Source organism: Pteropus alecto, unplaced genomic scaffold (assembly GCF_000325575.1).
Source record: "Pteropus alecto unplaced genomic scaffold, ASM32557v1 scaffold131, whole genome shotgun sequence".
NCBI classification, from domain to species: Eukaryota; Metazoa; Chordata; class Mammalia; order Chiroptera; family Pteropodidae; genus Pteropus; species Pteropus alecto.
This window is the reverse complement of record NW_006434709.1, coordinates 25,208,330-25,228,059: the sequence shown is the minus strand read 5'-3', so window position 1 is coordinate 25,228,059 and position 19,730 is coordinate 25,208,330. Positions and strand designations below refer to the sequence as shown.

Here is a 19,730-nt window from a genome sequence, read left to right as displayed (position 1 = left end):
TGGATTAGAAATAATTTGTTGCATAACCATAAGAGAAAAACATTTAAAAAACTATGCACTCTAATAAATCGTTTTATTTTTCACATTACCTTCTCAATCCTTGTCTCTCTGCATAGACATTTTAAAAATAGCTGTATTCTTAGCATAGATAAAATTGTGTGCTTTTTTTTTTTATGCAAAAGTTTCACTGATATGAGAAAGTCCTATCTGCCCTGACAAGCAGTGATGTCAGTGGCAGCCTAACTTTGTACCTCTCTTTCTCTGGAAAACCATGGCTGGTATTGTCAGTGGCCTGAAACAGTCACCAGCCACATCCCAGGTCCGAGGGACGTTATAGAACAGATATGAGAAAGTGGTACCTGGGCAGTGCTGAAGAAACTGGCTTTCCAAGGGATATCCATATCCGGGTGTCGGCTAGTGACCTAAGTTCAACTCAAGGAAAAGAAACAAAACAAAAAATGATTGCTACCTTTTTTGTATCCTCAACAACATCTAGCAAAGCACCATCTACACAGGAGGTGTTGATATTAACAGTGGTTAAATGAATTTTTCTCTTTTTTATGGTTATATGTATAAAGTCTCCAAAAGAGGCTCAATGATTTCTCAACTGATTGTAAAATCCTCAAGGACAGGACTGGTGGTTTTCTACCCTTATGGCTTAACAAACGATTTGGCTCATATACTCCAAGATAATAAATGTGTTTTGAATAACTGAATTTAAAAATCTAAATCAAATGGCTTTTAATCAGTATTAATTTCTAAGTACAGATTTGCATTTTTTTTTTTTAGTTTTTTTTTTAGTTTTTTTTAGTTTTTACCCATTTGAGTAGTTATTTTAGAGAGTGATAGGTATAGCATGGGAAAACTCACTTGATCCATCCAGGGGAGAGGGTTCATGGCAAATGGACCTATTTTCTTTGCTCTGTGTTATGGAGAGCATGACAAAAAAGGATGGTCTTATTAGGGAAAAATACAGGATGGGTTGGAAAATAGAGGTCAGATCAATGCCTGGTCAGGGGCAACTGAACATATTCACAAGAAAAAAGTTTAAAAATTATATTTGCAAAGTGCCCATATGGATTTAAATTAGCTGTTTAGTGGCAACTCCTCCTTCCTTCCCTGTTATTTAGGAATGTCTTATATAAAAGTTTATCCTACCGAGTTGCTGCAGAAATTAGGGAGTAATGTGCCGTAATAAGACATTCTGGATATGACTGGTGGTAGGTGATGTTAAAACTCAGGATCAAAGGACCAAACTGTCAGAAAGGGTTGACTTACCCATTGTTAATTATAAAATGATGCCCCCAAATTTAGTTTCTTAAAATAGCAAATATTCATTATGTCCCAGTTCCTCTGAGTCAGGAATCTATGCACAGCTTAGTTGGGTATCTCTGGCTCAAGGTCTCTCATGAGGTTGCAGTGAAGGTTTTGGCCATTCCACTACCTTCTTCTAACTTTCTTCTATCCATCCATTTACCCATCCATCCATCCACCAACCCCAGGCACTGATTTAGGTGGTGGGATATAGTAATGAACAAAATAACAACAATTCCTACCCTTATAGAGTTTTTGTTCTGAAGAAAGCAGACAATGAACAAGATAAATAAAACATGCAGTATGTCAGATAGTGATAAGGAGAAACTAAAGAAACACTGGTGTAATTTTAGAGGGTGCCAGGTAAAGACTTGAAGGAAGTGAAAGTTTGTTTACAGATACAAAGGGGAAGAAAGGGAACAGCTAGTACCAAAGGTCCTGAAGGGAACATAATTAACATGTTCAAGGAATTGCAAACAGACCAGTGACGCTAAAGCAGAGTGAACAAGGGAGACAACAGGAGATGCGGTTTAAAAAAAGAAAGGAATCAGCAGGCAGGGGTGGCGGGCAGATGTTTTAGGGTCTTATGATCATTATAAGATCTTTGGCTTTTACACTGAAATGGAAAGCCATCAAAGGGCTAAGTAGAAGAGTGACAGGGTCTGACTTACATTTTAATAGCACCATTCTGGCTCTTCTCATCATAGTTAAAAAATAATTTAGCTCTTAATATGTTCCAGGTCCCACTTTAAGCAGGTTACAAATATTAATTGATTTAATTCTTATGGCAGTCTATGAGGTCAGTACCACTATTATATAACAAATGGGAAAATAGCACTTGCCACACTATATTGTAATTTTTTTTACTGCCCCAGTAAACTGTGAAATCTGTCAGTCTGTCCCAGTGCCTAGCCCATAGGAGCCTGGTCCATGTTAGTGGAATGAATACTGATTGAAAGCTTTCTTTTCTCTGCAGCCCAAGAGTCCAGATCCATGCATGTAGGAGACAGTAATGTGAAGGGAATGATGGGTCCGGGTAAGTGGCTCTTCTTTGAATTCTCTTTTCTTCTATAAATTCCATCCTTTCCCTTTTTTCACCTTCCCCATTTCTATTCCTTCGGTCCCGAACCAGTCATGAAAGAACTCAGGAAAGATAAAGCATGTTGTTTATTAATCTTCCAAAGTGTGTGCTGGAATAGGCCAGTGACTCAGTTAAACCCAAGAACTGAGAAGCAGTGGGGAAGTTTGAGACAAAACCAGTATTCTTAGTTCTTTTTTGTTCCTTTCAATGATCAATAAACTAACATTTGCTGAGAACTCACAGGTGTATGTACCATGACATAAGTTTTCTATGGACCACACATTTTATAGTTTATTTAATGTGAAAGTTATTTACTAAATAAACAATTTGCCAGAATTTTGTAAATTTGACCTTCACTTCCTCACTTACTTCTTCCTTTCTGCAACTTACCATCATCAAGGCCAAGGAGGACAAGTTCTAAAAGAAGACATTGTCTTTGGCACCTTCTTCCTTTTCTTTCTGTATTTTCTTCTGAGTAGTGCTACAGGCACTTGATGTGCTCACCTGGAAGGAAGCAAATATGAAGAGTTATTATATACCTCTATAAACTATTATTTTATAAATTTATTTTTAAAAACCTTTTATTTAATAGATATTATGTGCAAAGTGTAGAAGACGTATAGACCAGAAACAAAGAGAGGTGACCCTTTGCAACGATGGCAACTCTTAATCCTTAGTTGTTATATTTCATCCTCAAGAGATAGTTGTACCCAAACAGGAGCATACTATTTAAGAGTTAGTAAGAAATACAATTTTTTTAAAAAAAGTCAGATATTGATGGCAAGTGTTGTTTTTCAGGAATGAACCCAACAACTCCAGAAACGGAAGAAAATCTCAAGTCTTGCCTCACGGCTGATATCCAACCCAAGGGCCATCTGCCATCTGGGATGTGGAGGCAGCCTAAGGACAGTAAAGAATGGAGCGAGGAATATGTCACGAAAGACCATCCAGATAAACTCAAGGAAGTTAGCCAAGGCAGACATAGCTCCTTGGAAAATGTTTTATGTGAAACCTCTTTAGCTGGTAAGTCCCAAGTGATGAATGCAGGCTGAAATTTTAAAGAACAAGATGAACCTAAGGGCTAGAATCCTTGAAATTTAGATTTAGTGGACATATGAGACCGCCTAGTGTCTGATTTCCTTTTCAGATGAACAAACTAAAGCCTATAGAGGTAGAAGGACTTACCTGAGGTCACATGGCTAGCTGGGACTACCACCTTGATTCTGGGTGTAGTACTTTAGGGGGTGGGGGAAAGCATAAGGTTAGTGTAGGAGGGGCAGAATTTTGTGATGTGCACTATTTAGTCAGTGATACAGAATTTTTAATGTATGAATCTTGTATCAGTAATCTACTACCAAATATCAAACACTGCAACAGGGTCTGTACTCCTTTCTTACCTCCTTTTTTCCCTCCTTCCTTTCCTTCAAATCATAAATTGTTACTGAATACTTACTATGTGTCAGAAGATAGCATTTCCCTCCAACTATTTTGTGGGAAGTAAATTTTAAAAATTAATTATCAAATACATGAAAAATTAAACAGTACTAAAAGGTTCATTATGAAAAATAACAGGAACCACTTTAAAGTCTTTTGTCAGTTTCTTCTGGTACTTGCTTCTATGCTTTTTAAAAAAGCTTTATGCTGCTTTTTTTTTTTTTTATCAGTACTTTATAGAGGGTTAATTTACTTGGAGTAAAATTCACAAAGTTTAAGCTCATTGACTTTTTATATATGTACACTCCTGTGATTGCTACCCAGATCAACATACACAATATTTCTATTACCCCAGAAAGTTCTCTCATGCACCTTTCCAGCCAATAGGCACCCACTGTTTTGACTTCTGTCACCATAAATTAGTCCTGTCTGTTCTTGAACTTCATATAAATGGAATAAGATAATAGGTACTCTTTTGTGTCTGGCTTCTTTCTCTCACCATAATGTGTTATGTATAATTCATTCAGTAGACCATTCCTTTTAAAATCCCATTGAATTAATTTACCACAATTTGTTTATCCATTCTCCTGTTGATAGACATTGGAGTACTTCTGGTTTAGGGCTATTACGAGTAAAACTGCTATGACTATTCGTACAAGAATTATCTTTTTTTTTTTTTTTTTATGTATGCCCTCATTTATCTTGGGTGTATACCTAGCAGTGAAACCTCTAGGTGACAGGATAGGATTATGTTTAACTTTAAAAGAAAATGTCAAGCAGTTTTCCAAAGTGGTTGGAACATTTTATACTCCTACCAGCAATGTAGGAGAGTACCATTTGCTTTACACCCTTCCCAAGATTTAGTATGGTCAGTCTTTTTAATTTTAGCCATTCTCAAGAGTGTGCACTGGTATATTGCAGTTTTAAATGGAACTTTCCTGGTGACTGCTGATATTGAACATCTTTTCATACGCTTATTGGCTATTTGTATATCTTCTTTTATGAAGTGCCTATTTAAGTCCTTTGTCTAACTTTTAAATTGGATTGTTTATCTTTTTATTATCTATCAGTAGGATTTCTTAATATATTTTGGATATGAGTTCTTTGTTAGATATATGTGTCAAGAATATTTTATTTTAGTCTGTGACTCGCCTTTTTATTTAATAGTCTTTTGATGAACAGATGTTTTAATTTTATGTTTATCACTTTTAAACTTTTTAAATAGATTGTGACTTATGTGTACTTCCAAGCAATTTTTGCCTATCCCAAGTTTGTGAAATATTCTGCTATGTTTTCCTCTAAAATCTTTAAAGTTTTAGCTTTCACATTTAGGTCTATGACTTATTTAGAATAAATTTTGATGTGTGGTGTGAGGGAGTCCAGTTTCATTTTTTCCCCATATATGGATATCCAATTGCTTCAGCACCATTTATTGAAAATACCTTTCTTCCCACATTAAATTATATAGGAAAAGTCAAGTGATTATATAGGGTGGGTCTAATTCTAGATCATTCTTTTTATTCCAATTAGCAGAGAATTGACATCTCGACAGTATTGAGCTTTCCAATCAAAGAACATGATTTTATGTCTCCCTTTATACAGGTCTTCTTTAATTTTTTAAAGAACGTAACAGAAAAATCTACTGTTTACATTCTTTTTTTTTTTCTTTTCTTTTCTTTTCTTTTTTTTTTTTTTAAAGCCATTTGCCCTAGAGACCTTTGCCATCGTACTCCATTCTGGCTCATTATATTGCTGCTATCCTGGAACTTCCCAGTCTTCCTCGGAATTCCCTTCATAATTCTTCTATGTTAGACTCTGTTTGTTTGAATTTTGTCTGTCCTTGCTTTCTTGGTTTACTCCTTGTTTTGATGGAACCTATCGTCCAATAACCTTCACATACTTTTGTTGATAATTTAGCTAAATATAAAATAATTTTCCCTCATAATTTTGAAGCAATTGTTCCATCATCTTCTAATGTTACTATTGGTAAATCCAATACAATTCTAACCCCCAGTCTTTTGTACATTACCTGATTTTTCTCTCTGGTAACTTTTAGGATCTTTTCTTTACCTGTGGTATGCTAAAGTTTCTCAGTGCTATGTTGTGCCTTACAAAGATGTGAGAATCTTTTTTATTAATTATGCTGAGGACAATCGACCCTTTCATTTGGAAATAATATCCTGACATGTTTTTTTCTATGATTAATTTGATAAGATCCTTTGATCCATTTTCATTCTTTTCTCTGGAAATTCTTGGATTGATTTTCTCCACTACCTCTTTTTAAACTCTTCTATTTTTCTTCAATATGTGTCTCTCTTTCTTGTTTTCTTTTGGGGGAGGGGGAGGAGGCAGTAGGCAAATTTCCTTGACTTTATCTTCTATTTTTTTCCCTTGAAAAAATTGCCAAAAAGCTTCTTCTTCCTTTTTTGGACTGTTCTCTTTTTTAAAAAAGTAGTAGTAAAAAGTAGTAATCCTGTAATTATTAAATGACTAAAATATTTTTCTCATATCCCTTTGAGGATATTAATCATAAGATTTTTTAAAAGCTTTGTTTCTGCATTGTCTGTTTTTTATTTTTATTATTTTGTTTTTTAAAATTTTTCATTAAGTTTATTGGGGTGATATTGGTTAACACAATTATATAATTTTTAGGTGTACATTATCATTTGACATCTGTATATTCTAATGGCATTGTCTGTTTTTTAAACTGAGGTATAGTTGACATATAACATTATATTAGCTTCAGATATACAACATGATAATTTGGTATGTGTTGTGAAATGATCACTATGGTAAGTCTAGTTAACATCTATCAACATACATACTTACAAAATTCTTTCTTCTTGTGATGAGAACTTTAAATATTTGCTCTCTTAGCAACTTTCAAATATACAATAAGGTATTATTAACTGTAGTTGCCATGCTATACATTATATTCCCTGCATTATTTGTTTATTCAGGGTTCCCCCTCTCCTTTTTTAAATAAATAAATAAATAAATAAATAAATAAATAAATATATATATACACACACATACACACACACACACACATATATTTTTTCTCCTCTTTTATGGTATAAGATTGATTCAAATGTCTGAGGATCCTTAGCTAATTATTTATATCTAAGAGAGAGGCCCTAAATTTTTAAAAACCTGAAAATTCTGTATTGGCCAAGCATATCAATAAGTAGCCTTCATTATCAGCTAATCAGGTGGCAGCTTAACTTTGATAGGTGACCTCATTATGTCCACGTCCATAGATCTTTTATCCTTGGGCAGTTTGGATTCTCCAGAGGAATATTTTTCAGTCCCTTACCTGGAGAGTATGTCTGGCTGCTGGTATTTGGGGACCTGCAGGGGAAGAAGCTGAAGGAGTCTCACTATTCAGTATGCAAGCCTCTCTGAGTTCCCTGTTTCTATTTTAGCATCTCAACTTTGCCCTCTATTGTGTCTGATGTTTTCAGCCCAGACTCCAAAGATGAGGACTTCTCCAGTTTAATTTTCCTCATTTCCCATAGGGTGGAAATGAGGAAACCATCTGGCATGGGGGTGGGGACCTGGAGATTCAATTACACTTTACGTAGACTATGTCTCATTTTCAACATTGCTCTTTATTAGCACTTTCTTGTTGCGCCTGGTGCCTCCAATTGTTGAGCCTTTCTGCTTCTTAGCAGATTTCCCATCTGCAAATGAGAACACCAAGGTTTTGTGCTCGTTACTTTGCTGAATTAATCTGTTTAATTAATCTCCATTCTGTTTATCATCTTCCAAAAACTTGCTCATGTCTCTTTTTATTGCTTTCAGTATCTTTTTATTGCTTTCTGTCATTTTACAGAGTTTTGGGGAGGACTGGTTAATAAAAATTCCCTACTTGGTTTGTTTTTAAAGCTAAAAGACAGACTGTGGCTCTGGAACTTCTAGAATCAGAAAGAAAATATGTCATTAACATCTCTCTGATCCTGAAGATCAAGGCAACATTCCAGGGGTCAGATGGAAAGAGGAATTCCAAAGAGAGAAGGTATCCATGTATTCATTGCCTTTGCTTTCAGATTGATTAAGATTTAAGGTAAGTTGTTTATTGTTTCCACTTCGGGAATTCTGAGACCTGTAAAGAGTTCCAGAAATAGTCTTTGAAAAGAGAATAGGAAGTAACAGAAAGTAATCCTTGGTTTTCTAAGCTTTTTCTGAAGCCTCCATGGGTACTTTAAACAGACCAGCTAAATGAAATATAGAACAGAATGAGATTATTCCCTTTCTCTATTGGTATTTTTCCCTGTGAAAAAATGAAAATAAATTTATTGTCATATACTATCTTTCCCATCATGAACCACAGCCTTTAGTACTTTCTACTCCTGTTGAAAGTAACCTGGGGATGAAAATAACACCCACCACAACTACAATCTGACACTCAAACCTGAGGTTTCTCCATCTTCTTAAACCTATAAAGTAAAAACTTCAGGTTTTCCCTAGAAAAAAACCGTAGTGCTCAAGAACCACCTTAGTCTGTTTCAATGCAGCCCTGCCCTTGGCTGGAAGGGCTGGAAGGGCTGGAAGGTCTGGAAGCTGCAGAAGCGCAGGCTGCCAACAGAAAGCCTGAATAAACCTTATGGGTTGCCGCTCATTGATTGGAAGGTCACAGAAGTTGGAATTCTTGGCTTTTTCTGGTGTGAATCACCCAGAGAGAGCCACAACCTCAGGATCTAACAGTCCTGTATGAACATTGTGGGGCGGGGCAAAGTCAGCTGGGCAGGACTGCCAGTTAGACTTTTAAACTGAGTTCTAGTGCCATATCCTGTAGGAACTCAACAAGCTGTACGCTGCAGATCACCACCAGGTGGCACATGTTTCATTATCGATGTCCATCAAATTTGGATATGTTCTGCTGCTAAAGCTCAGGAGTTATTTTGGCCTAATACTGGACTGGCAAGAGCTAAGTTATTAATTTGAAATAATAACTGGATTTTTCTTGATTGCTTTTAGTTATTTTCCTCATTGTTGAAGTACAGGATTGTGGAAATTGAAATAACTTGAAAGGCTTTAAAAAGAGCAAACTACTCATGTTGCCATAATTTTACCCCTAGTTAGGAATAGGAAAGAAGTTGAGCACTTAATACTTTCATCTTCATGAAAAAGTAGCCTCTGGGAGTCAAGTCTAGCTCCAGGTAAAACAGTGAAATAGGTTAAGTGTGTTTATACTTCTTGCCTTCTTTCTCTCTGTTCTTCGCCTCTTCCAGACTTCTCCCCGATTTCAAACAATATCATTATTAAATTAAAAAAAAAAAACGTTTTTTAAGCCTGTTTTCAATATTTGGTATAAAATTCACTGTAGATCAACTGTAGATCATTGCTCTTCATGTAACTTACATGTTTTCAGGATACTTGATGAGAGCATTAGGCTTCTGTGACCCTGCCCTGAAATCTCAAACTCTTATTCCAGTGACAGTCCAGAAGGTACCTAGACTCTAACCAAGTCACCAGCTCTTGAACTATGCAAGTACACTGGTCACAGTGTAGCAGAAATTAGCTTTCTCGAATGAAAGAGAGATTTAGGAAGCCCTTGAGGGAGGAGGAAGGAAAAAAGAAAGGAAGGAAAAGGGAAGAAGGAAGGAAGAGTGGGAGGGGAGAGGAAAGGCTAGGAGAGGAGAAGAAAGAAGGGTGAGAAAAAGAAAAGAGATAATCCAAGAAATATTACATAACCTAAATGGACAACCCCTTCCAAAGTCAAATCTCACCATGATGCCTTAACACTTTTTAGTGTCATAGCAAGAGTATTACCCCAAATCATTTATAGACTCTGGGTGGGGAGAAATCTTTCACATCTAGATCTTTTGGTGCAGTGTTTCAGTTCAGTCAGTTGTGTTTTCCTCCATCGACTTTATGGTTTTCTCTCAGTCCGACCGTCTCCTAGACACTCCTCCGAATTCTCTCTGATCTGGACAGGGATTACTTAGACCTTGCGAGCCTACTGCACAAGCTGTAACAGCTCAGATCAGGAGGCCTCTTCTCCTGTGCACATGAATCAGCTGGCTTCACATATGTGGAGACTAAGTGGCACAAGAGGTGGAGGAGTGGCAGAAGAGAGTGGAAGGAATTCTTGAATCACTATTTTGCTGTTTGTGTGTCTTCTCTGAGTCTTTGCTTTACTTGGAGTTGAGTTGAAAAAACCTACTGAACTGGTGTCCTCCCTACCTTAACAAAGGTCTACTTGTTCAGGGTTGGCAAAGCACCCCAATTGTCTACTAATTTACTCTTATTAGACCCTGAGTACATAGCCAAATGAGTTGGGCTCTCAACAAGCAGGCTGTCACTTTCATCTCTATTAAACTTAAGGTCTTGAAAGCAGAAGAGAACCTACTTTACATTCCTCTAAGTCACCAAGTTAGAGCTCAGATCCTTCTGTAGCCCAGTAAAACTTCATTTCCTTTGATGTTTTCCTTCCTTATTCCTATAGGTTCCTGATCACCCCACTCTGCTCCAACAAAACTCCCATCTTCCTCCCATGATTCTTTGGTCTCTCCACCCCATCCTTCTCTGGCATCTTTCTTCCTCCATTAATTTCCTCTGGAAAAAAAAAAGGAGGTATATTGAGAGTGAGGCAGAGCGGTATGAGTAGGAAGGGGGCTCTGTGAAGCTGCAGGGAGTGGCAGACCAGGCCTGGTCTGTAGCTTCTCTAGGCCAGACTCTGTCTTTGCCCAGTATGCCTCTTAGAAGCTGAAAGAAAAGGAAAAAGGAATACTTCCATACCTCTATCCCCCGAGCTTTTAGTTTCCAGCTTTAAACAAATTTTCCTACTCAGGAGCTAAGAATGACCAAGTGCTACCTTAGTGATGTTAACCACAGCACTAATTAGACTATTCTGCACATCAAGTGAGAATAACTTTCAAACATTGAAAAAGATTTCCCTTAGAATTTCCACTTCACATAAATGAGAGTGGACCAGTTTGGCTTTAAATCTCAAACTATTACCCCAGGGACAGTCCAGAAGGCCATTCAAGTGACTGCTCTTTGTTAGTTCAATACGCAATTGTATAGGAACATCAGTACAGGGGTCATTTTATATCCTGAGGACATCTGCTGTCAGGTCTACAACGACAAACTTAAAAAGTTTTAATCCTAGATGCAGAAAATGGGACTACTGCACATATTCTTTAGGGTCTTTTCTTCTCTGCATCTGGTTTGCGTGATCCTATCTCTATTCTGTTTCAAGCCTCTTCCCTGGCTCTTTACGGTACCTTGTCCAGCAGCACCTGGATTTGCTTCATGCTCTGCAGGAAAGGGTCCTGAAGTGGCCACGCCAAGGAGTCCTTGGAGATTTATTCCTTAAATTAACAAATGATGAGGTAAGGTTTTTGTTTTTTTTTAAATCCTCGGTAACCTTGAGTTATATGCATCTTTGTCTCTCTCATCTACTTCTCTTAATGGAGAATTTAGAAGCAGTGAATTTCAGAGTTAGAAGAACCACTGAGATCTAGTCTAACTTCCTTATTCTACAGATAATAAAGTTCAGAGATACTAAGACTTTGCTGAAATCACCCAGCTAGCTAGATAGCTGTGACTAGATCTGTGGCTAGAACCCAAATCTTCTGACTTCCAGTTCATCACTTTATACTATACTATAACTGCCACCATTGAATATGTGATATGTTTATGTATATATGTGTATTTGTGTAAAATATATACATATGTACATATATATATCCATATGAACATATAAAAGAAATACATAAGGGTTTGTATATGTGTATATACTTTCACACCCAATTTCATTCCTTAGAGATTTTAAAAATTATGATACAGGCAGCTCTTTGTCTTGAATGGTTTTTGTTTTCACTTCCTTTGAGAAAGGATATTAAGTTTTGAAATCTCTATGATGTGCTATAAAAAAATATGATCCAGGCCAGAAGTTGCAGACTCACATGCCTACAGGGCCAGACAGTGATATGAATAAGTGGAAGTAAGCTGAATTTAATACACTATGGAGTATTGGGAAGTGAGCTTAAGTGGAATACATATGCCTTTATACAAGGAATAGCTACTCAGCTTTATGCAATTGTTTTGCAGGAAAAAAGGACTGGAAATGCCAGATCTAATATTTTAACAGCAGCTGGAAATCCAAAATTTTTGCAAAATGTTCTTATCTTAAAAATATTGTGAGGACTAATTAAAATTGTTCTGCAAGCCAGATTTTGCCTGCAGTCAACCTCTGTATATCAATGATTCTCAACCGAGGATAATAAAACGAAGTTTACAACATATCTACTCATATAGATTAAAGTAGATGTGATGCTATCCTTCTAATATCACTTTTACTCATGTGTATTCGGTTCTCAAGAAGTTGAGAACCACTGATCTACACACTATGAAGTGGGTCGGACAAAGTTCCTCATTCGGATGTAGATGTTTGAAATTGAAGGCAATTTTAAAACAAAATATGCATTTTTATCATTTAACAATTTGAAAATACTTTTTCAACTTACATAATCCCTCTCCCTTGCCTTGGTTTATCATTTCACTCTCTCTCATTAAAAGCAGGGCTATTGAGTTTTGGTTCGCAAGTCCATAGGGATATTTACCTGAAAACCAAAAAAGATTAAAAAAAAAATGAATTAAAAAACATTAATGAACACATTAAATGATTAAGATAATCTCTGCAAAGTAGCACTTCTTTTTGATATTTATACACATATCAAATATTAGCTCTTATCATTCCTGTTTCTAGGTCCTTACCATGCATTTCTGTGTTTCTTTTCAAGAATAATTTCTTGGACTATTATGTTGCCTACCTGAGGGACCTGCCTGAATGCATCTCTTTGGTTCACGTTGTTGTTTTGAAGGAGGTAAATTAACTATCTGTGCACTGCCCTTTGGTTACATGTATATCTATATAATGTTGCTCATCTATCCAGGAAATACAGCACATTCACTCCAAGCTTGTCTTCCAGGCTGGAGAATGGCTTGAATACAGCTCCTGACACTCCTCCCTGGGGCTAAAGGAGCCCACTAAGAATCAGTGCCCTTGCTTTGGTCCTTGCCCTACCTGTTTCCTTCCATTGGAAGTTTAGACAAAGTAAATAGGTGTTCTAAGCAGAGATCTTCAGGCTGCCACTTGCAGCCTGACAATATTGTCCCTACAGCCTAGACAATATTAATCTGAATACTAAATTTATATAATCTGAATATTAGACTCCAATCATCCTGTGTCTGTCAGTTTATAAGATTGTAAAGTGATGCTAGTCATGTAGCTTTAAGTATTGCTATTGTCGTGCTCAATAAGCACATATAAATATATAACAATTCTAGTTATTTTGCATCAGTAGGAACAAACCACATCAAAAGCCCTAAGATTAAGAGTTAATCAAGTTTTATAAGAAGTGAGGTATAATGCCTACTAACGGAGTATAATGCCTACCATATGTTAGTACACAGAAAATATGAGAACAAGAAAGGAAGAGAAGGGAAGGGCCATAGAGAAAGTCTAACAGATTTCCTGCTGCCAGGCCAGCTGACCAGTTTCTAATGATATTCCTTTCCCCACTGTCAGGAGGCTCCAATCTACCCTCTGCGCCTGTTAGTAAACCATAGTAATGCTTGCTTCCTGGAGAATCTTAAATATAATTTATTGAATGCCCACTTCTGTGTAACACTGTGCTAAGATCTGGGGGTGAGGCAGGAGAGGGCAGTTTGGAAAGCTGTGTGGGTTCAAAAGAAGTATGTGATGTGCTTCCTGCTAGAGGAGTTGTTTCCTTATATATACTTTTATTTTTACTTTTTTATTTTTTAGGTGAGGCAACTCTTGGTTGACCTCATAGATTGCAAGGACTTTGTTAGCTTACGATCTCTTATTTTTTATGCCTACAGCACCTGGTCTTCCTAGGTGGTCTCCCATCCAAGTACTAACCAGGCCCGATCCTACTTAGCTTCCGAGATCAGATGGGATTGGGTTTGTTCAGGGTAGTATGGCTGTAGACTAGAGAAGTTGTTTCCTGAGCATGTTCCTGAACAAGTGGCCTATCTAATGAGAGAGCAATGCTTCATGAAACTCTAGAGGAAGAAAATGCTCTGGTGGGGTTGACTCTGGGGTTCTGCAGCCAGAGCTTGAGGGACTCTGAAGAGTGACTTTATCTTTCTTTCATTCAGGGTGATGAAGAGATTAAATCTGATATCTACACATTGTTTTTTCACATAGTCCAGCGCATCCCTGAATATCTGATACATCTACAGGTAGGCATGGCTGGGCAAGGCTCTAAAGTAATTTTTAGGCTAAACTATTGTTTTGGGTTTCCAAGAAACACTGTAAGGGGTCAAGGAAGGAATAATTAATACTTCTAATAAGTATTTAAATAATTTAGGTTGTTATGATTACCCCGTCCCCACCTTGTGGTATCAAAAATGAACTAAAAATGTTTGGCTCATGATGCCTGCCTTTGAAGTTCTATCTTCATTTACCAGCAATCTCTACCTCAGCTGATCCAGGATCTTTCCATAGCAGCTCCCGCTAGACTCAGTCTCTCAGCACTTATTCAGTCCCTCCACCTTGGTTCCACAACTATCTAAAAGTACCCTCTAACTTCCCCCACCCCACAACTCCTATCCCCCAGCGTCTAAGAAATATCTATGTAACCTGCCCACTTAACTGCTATCCTAATTGCTTTCTTTTGGTTTGAGTCCAGGGGTCTGCTACATATTGCTTCTGTCTTGTGTCATGGAAGAAGCATGAAGCTGATGAGCCAACTTCTTCACACCATTTTCCATAGGGCTTGTCCACCTTGGAGGAAGCAGATTTGAGAGAAAGGCTCACCAACACTCCTATCAACCCCTCTTCTTTCCATCACCCATCTGTCCTGATTTATTTGTTGACTGATCTTTCTAAGTAATTCAGTGAAAGCATCTTAGAAATGTTTGGGTTTATCTCAGGTAGAAGTAGCCCAGGATCAGCATTATAGAGGCTTTCAATTATAGAAGTAGCCCAGGATCAGCATTATAGAGGCTTTGAACACCTATTGTGTATCAGGTACTGCTCTATGGCTTTAGATCTCAAAGTAATTTTTTCACAATACTTATTTAATCTTTTCAACAATCCCATAAAATAGGTATCATTATTACCATCTTTAAGATAAGGAAATGGAGAGCCAAAGAAGTCAAGTAATTTGCCCACATTAATATACTTAGTGGGACTGAAACCCAGGTCTTGCAAGCAGTATGGTAAATAAGAGCCCTGGTTCTACTACCTGATTTGAGTTTAAATCCTGGCTCTGCTACCAACTAGTCGTGTAACCTAATGAAGATTACTTAACTTTGCTGTATACCTCGACTTCCTTGTTAAATGAAGGTAATAATGGTACCTGTCTAATAGGCTGTGGTAAAAATTAAAGGAGAAAATGTATGTAAAGGGCTTAATGCTCGGCAATAGGAAGCACTCAATAAATGTTAGCTTTCCCAAATGCAGCTTGCATGTGTGTCCCACTACAGCACAGTAGCCAATGTACTAGGAGGGACTAGTCCAGGTGTGATCACAAACACCCGCCCTCTTCCAGCCTGCTTTGATTCCTGATGGGTTTACCATTGGTCTGACTGATTTGGGTTATAAGCATTCCCCGAGACAATAATTGTTAGAATGGCTCCATTACCTCTGTGACCTAATTAGTAGATCCTTCTAATTTTTCAAATGTAATTATTGTATTTTTATATCCAACTCAAACAGGAGCAATAGTGACTACAGTTTTCCCTTGGTGTGATGGACGAAGAGAATAGTGGACACATGTATTGTTGTTTTGATTAAATGGTTACCGAACTCCCATAACAGATCAACTCAAGGTGCAGAAAAGACAAAACTTTTTATTCTAATTATGCAATCCTACTTTCTTTTTTCCTTCACCCAGAATGTCCTGAAGTTCACAGAGCAGGAACACCCTGACTATTATCTACTTCTGGTGTGTGTTCAGCGCCTTCGAGTATTTATCTCACACTACACCCTGCTGTTTCAATGCAATGAGGAATTGCTTATTCAGAAACGGAAAAAGCTCAAGAAGTAAGGTTCTGATGGTGCAGTCTAGACGGCTGACTAAAGATTCCTGAGACTAGAGATACAGTCATTGAGGGTAACCACATACATGTTAAGTGGCTGAAATGCAGTGGCAGGAGGTAGAAGAGAGAAGGGAAGGGAAGAGAGGTGGCCAGGCCAGCTACAGGAGGGAAGCACCTACCATCTGGTGGAAATTACTTTAGAAAAAGAAGCACTTTCACTCTAATGTCTATACAGCCCCCCTCTTGTCCCATGTTGCTAACTACCTCAAAAATACTTGTTTCCCTAAACTTGCCAGGTTTAAAAATGCAGTTTAAAGGCCAGAATGTGGTCTCTTTCCTTAATTCAACAAATAATTATTGAACACCTATTGTGTATCAGGTACTGCTCTATGCACTGAACATACTGCAGTGAACAATACAGACAAAAATCTTTGCCACATGGAGTTTAGTTTCTAGGGCTGGACAGCTAGTAAATAAATTAGATGGTGATAAGTGCTATGGATAAAAATAAAATGAGTAAGAGGGGATGGTGATTGACAGATTTCATTCATGCTAAGAACAAATAGGAAGGGCTGATTAGTGAGAATCTGGGCTTCAGAGAGAACAGAAGCAATCAATAGCAGAGCTTCCTAAAGACCTGGATTTCCTTCAACCACATCCCATACTGATGAGGAAGAAGAGAATCATTTCTATGGGTGCTTCACATCAGAAAAAAGTGCTATCTCCCAACCCAGGGCTACTCTAATGGTGGACATCTCCCCATACCGCCCCTTTCACCTAAACTTAATTCAGCCAATTAATCAGCATCCCTACTCCTGCCCAGCATCCAGCTCGTATCCTATTATGTAAGCAACCTGGCTTGTAGAGGTTCCCCGGAGATAGAAACTTCATAGCTGAACTTCATCTGAGAAACGGTCTATCTTTCTAGGCAGAATCTGTGTGTTTGGAGAGCTGATTTCCCACTGTACACTCTGAGAATTATTACTTCTATTCCGTTAGGTCATCCATGGCAAAACTGTACAAAGGGCTGGCTTCCCAGTGTGCAAATGCCGGGCAAGATGCTTCTCCCACTGCAGGGCCCGAGGTTGTCCGCGACAGTGGGATCCACACAGAAGAGATGCTGCAACCCTACCCTTCTGCTCCAAGTTCAAGCCCTGCTGTCACGTAAGCACCTGTTGCTGTGGACAGGTTAAAGGCAATGCCCTTGCGTCACAGGCTGTCTATGTTGGGTAGCAGGACAGCCTGGATTAAAAGTATGACCAACAGGACTCCTCCCTCTCTCTTGTCCTATCAGGCCTCTGTGTGGCAGGCAAGCTGCTGACCCAGTGCTTGGATCCCAGAGGAAGGCACTAATGTTAAGGAGCAGGCCTAGAGGCTGGAGGTTACTCCTAAAAACTTTACCACATGGAACCACCCTCCACCTACGGCATGAGTCTTTTTGGGTATGCACAATGATAGAGTAGAAGAGTGCCATAAGAAGATAAGAAGGCATTTTGTAAGCCTTCAGAAGGCTGGGAACCGGCTTAAGTTCTCCAAAAGACAGAGTAGAGGAAAAGGGAATCTCAATCAGGGATCAGTGTAAGTCTGGGCTCCAAGGATTAGAAACAGGTCTGAGATGATCCAGAAAGAATGTTGTTTAGCCCTTTCCAATTCTCTTTGAAGCTTCCTCAGAAAGGAACTTCATATAATCTCTGTTCTTCACTTATGACAGCTTCCCTGAAAGCTGTTCTGGGCAGTGGATGGGTTTGACAGCCTTTTAAAGTCTCGGCATACTAAACTGAATTCTCATTCAATCCTCTAGCATACTAAACTGAATTCTTATTCAGCAAACTTCTTGATGATCGTTAGGGTAAGAATTGGACCATGTACATATCTGGAACTCACTTTACCTCTAAAAAATAAGGGTAAAGTCAAATTAGCTCCTTTAGGAACCAAGAATTCTGGAAAGATAAGAGAAACCAAAACTCAAAATTCCAAATTCCCACTTTATCAAATATAGACAATTCTCATAAAACTAATTCCTTACACTATAATTTGTTTGGGGTTTTATTATCTTAAGAAAATTTACAAGTCATACAAAAAGCTACTTTTCTTTCCTTCACTAAAATTTTTGAAGACAATTTTCTTCAAAATTACTTCATTATTTCAATTTTTAATCATTGCAGTTTTTAGAATGCCAGTGACAATCATGGGAAGAAGCAACCGATCAGTAATGCAGAATAAATTATTTCCTCTTTTTGCCCTCATCTCTTAAAACAGAACATTTTCAGTGAGAGACAGAAATGGAAATGTGGATAGACAGGAGGGAAAACTTTCATAGTCATTTTGAGACATTAACTTTTCTATAAATAGAGCCCAGGATGATTTTCTTCCTATAGAGAAAATCCTAGAAGTCCTATAGGTAAAGAATGCCACACAGAAAAAATACCTTTCCTGTGTGGAGAGTGGGAGATAGGCAGGAAGTGGATATTTACTTTGTGGTTCACTTCAGCTCTTAAGACAATGATAAAACTATTCTCTTTGAAGCGCAACAAATAGAGCCAAAAAATGAAATCCCTAGAAACTATACCCAGACTGAACAAGCTGGCTGGCACTGAACTCTGTGTTTTAGGAAAATGGCCCCCAAAGCCTTCTCAGTTAACAACAATCTACTCAGTTAAAAGAGAATTTGAGTCAGGTTGATATTGCATTTTACTATTTCTTTTCATTTCTGTAAGTGTAAGACCTAATTTTCATCTTAACATCAGCAGAGAAAGATATTCAGTGTTAGCATTTACCTCTGCATTGTGTACTTTTTCATGGTAGAATTAAATATGAGTAAATAAACTAGAAGAATAACCAGTTTGGGTCAGTGTGTAGTAGTCCACTCACGTCTGCCTGGCAAATAAATTCCAGCGGAACTGGCAAATCACATCCAATCTGATGGGTATGCTATCCTAGTATCTCACGTAAATTATTTGTTATCCATGATTAAACAAAAAATTGGACATAAGAGTGACAGCCTTTTCATTTGGTAATATTTTTGTAGGTGGAGGTTTGAGACAACCTATATAGCATTCTTAATAGCAACGAGGAATGTTTATTCTGAAATTTTCAAATACACGTAAAAGTTCAGTGAACCCATACCATCATCCAGATTCAACAGTTTTCAAGATCCTAACACATTTATTTCTAGGAATTATTCTTAAGCGTTACGATCCACGAGTCGAAGAAGAGTTGTTTCCATTTTTGTATGACTCTGCTAGGGCAAGAAAGGGATTAAAGATAGAAAAGAGGTACCTTGGGAGCCCTAACACGTGGCGGGGGAGGGGCAGAGCTTCCACACGGGAAGTGATGACCATCCTTGGCCCACCAGCCATCTCTACGCAGTGCCTCCTTGCTCAGACGGATACTTCGGGCATCCACTTTACAGACGGCTATTTTCACTCTCCCACTTGGGAGACCAGGGCTCGTGGGAACTCCTTAATCGGAGAGGCCTGTGGAGCTTGGCAGGTAACCCATGTAGGTGCTTGGGAGGGGCAGAGGGGAGAGGAACTGGCAGTTCTGCGGCTCAGCAGTATCGCGCAGGAAGTGTGTAGCTCCTGGCCTTGCGCTGCTCGGTCAGAGGCCTGCACTAACAAACCGTAAGCACACCTCTTTTGTATTGTTTCCCCTTTAAAGACATTTGATGCCCCCAATGAAGAAAAGCCAACAACAGCAAAGCTTGATGGAGAGCATGCAGCCAGGGAAGCCCAGTGACTGGGAGATCGAGGGCAGGAAGCACGACAGGCCCGACAGCCTCCTGGCACCGGCGCAGTTCTGTGCCGCCGAGCAAGACGTGAAGGCGCTCGCCGGGCCCCTGCAGGCCATCCCGGAGATGGACTTCGAGCCCTCGCCC

The 19,730-nt window shown here is 38.4% G+C and overlaps 1 protein-coding gene and 1 non-coding gene across 2 annotated transcripts in view; one reads left to right on the top strand and one right to left on the bottom strand.

Moving 5' to 3' along the window:
- Positions 1-19,730, top strand: part of ARHGEF33 (Rho guanine nucleotide exchange factor 33) — a 43,471-nt gene that overhangs the window by 10,216 nt on the left and 13,525 nt on the right. The window contains exons 6-14 of the mRNA XM_015587499.2: positions 2,291-2,350; positions 3,194-3,418; positions 7,718-7,847; positions 11,037-11,169; positions 12,583-12,666; positions 13,967-14,050; positions 15,709-15,857; positions 16,853-17,017; positions 19,514-19,730. The exon at positions 19,514-19,730 is cut by the window's right edge and continues 314 nt beyond it. Coding sequence (XP_015442985.1) covers positions 2,291-2,350; positions 3,194-3,418; positions 7,718-7,847; positions 11,037-11,169; positions 12,583-12,666; positions 13,967-14,050; positions 15,709-15,857; positions 16,853-17,017; positions 19,514-19,730 — 1,247 coding nt within the window. The remainder of the gene's footprint in view (positions 1-2,290; positions 2,351-3,193; positions 3,419-7,717; positions 7,848-11,036; positions 11,170-12,582; positions 12,667-13,966; positions 14,051-15,708; positions 15,858-16,852; positions 17,018-19,513) is intronic.
- On the bottom strand, positions 13,679-13,797 carry LOC112478045. The gene has a single exon (XR_003045698.1). It is a non-coding gene; the product is annotated as a 5S ribosomal RNA (ribosomal RNA).